At 46.7% G+C, this 1,438-nt stretch overlaps 1 protein-coding gene across 1 annotated transcript in view; it reads left to right on the top strand.

Annotated features, from left to right (window-relative positions):
• The first annotated feature begins 251 nt into the window (after positions 1-251).
• The window catches only part of ARHGEF5 (Rho guanine nucleotide exchange factor (GEF) 5), a 16,039-nt gene continuing 14,852 nt past the window's right edge, over positions 252-1,438 (top strand). Inside the window, exon 1 of the mRNA XM_009324367.1 lies at positions 252-1,319. Coding sequence (XP_009322642.1) covers positions 252-1,319 — 1,068 coding nt within the window. The remainder of the gene's footprint in view (positions 1,320-1,438) is intronic.

Raw genomic sequence — 1,438 nt, 5'->3', positions numbered from 1 at the left:
TGCATGTAAAACTAAAAAGACACTAGTAGTTTTATTTTGGCGTTACTCTCGTACTGCAAGCTTACATTGGGTGTTTGCCTACTCTCAGTCTTGGTATTTGTTTCCCAACTATCACCCACTAAGTATGTATTTTTTATTTTTCTCTCAGCTGCTTTAGTACCTGTTTTTAAAAGTCTCTTAAGCCAATTAGATCCACCGTATCATTCTGCAGTAGTAACAGATGCATTTTTCTTTAGCAGGATGTGTCACTGATGGAGTCTGAAGAAACCAGTGAGGGAGGTACCATTCCCCGAGAAGCCAGCAGCGCCACTGGGGAAGCTTGGGATTTTATAGCAGTCAAAAGAGAGCATCATGCCCCTCATGCATCAGCTGAAATGAGCACCAGCCTGTCTGACTCTGCAAAGGGAGCAGAGCTCAGCACTCCTGAGGACTGCCTTTCTGCTCCAGGGAAAGCAGCAGAGATGCTGGGCAGACCCTCTAACCCTGTGCAAAAAGTGCCGGCAGGACTGGAACAAGAGCAAGGTGATGCAGAGCCTCAAATGGGACTCTCGGAATTGGAAGGAGAAATACTTTTAGAGGAGGGTGGACTGGATTATTCTCTGAAACTTAAGCAAGTAGAGCTGGTTGACCTGGAAAGCGACCAGGACTCTTCCTCTCTCAGCATAGTGCAGGATGGGCCAGCCCCTGGCAATGCCGTCCTGCAGGCTGTGGACCTCAGCACTGAGTTTCCTCAGTGCCAGGCAGAACTGGCTTTTCATGGCTCAGACCCTCAGGCCCAGCATCCAAAATCTCCTTTGGCTGATGCCATTTCCTCTCAGAGAGAGACGCCTAAATGCTTCTTGGTATGTAAAACCATTTCAGAAGGGCATTATAAGGCTGAGCCGTTTCTGGATAAGATCTCCACGGATTCTTTGCAGGAGGTTGATACTGGTGCAGAGCAGAAGCAAAGCAGCAAAAAAGTGACACCAGCAACTGATGAGCAACCTACCTCAGAGGAAGCAGTAGAGGACATGGCTAAACCTTACATTTCTGAAGATGCTAAGGAAAGCATAAGACCACTCCAGGGTTCGGAAGAGAATACAGAGTCTTCCTCTTCCCATCATTTGTCTTCCATCTTAACAGGTCACAGCCAAATAAGTTCACTACAAGCAGAAGGAAAGATCTCAGCTGGTGAAACAAGGAATAGCAGCATGGTCAAAGACCAGGGAACAGTAATGGTTCCTAAAGAAAACTCATCCACTTCCAAATGCCTTCATCTTGAAGATGATCACAGAAAAACAGAGGGCAGACCTGCCTCTCCAGCAGAGAGTGCCTTCCAAGTAAAGGATACTGCTAAAAAAATTGAAGAAGTTAATACTTCACAGCAAAAGCAACCAGCACAGGAGAAGGCAGTGTCTGAACTTCCGCAGGAAGAGGAGAAGCAAGAATGCAAAGACAC

This window comes from Pygoscelis adeliae, unplaced genomic scaffold, assembly GCF_000699105.1.
Source record: "Pygoscelis adeliae isolate BGI_AS28 unplaced genomic scaffold, ASM69910v1 Scaffold65, whole genome shotgun sequence".
Lineage (NCBI taxonomy): Eukaryota > Metazoa > Chordata > Aves > Sphenisciformes > Spheniscidae > Pygoscelis > Pygoscelis adeliae.
The sequence above is the reverse complement of the archived record's forward strand: the minus strand, read 5'-3'. Positions and strand labels throughout refer to the sequence as shown.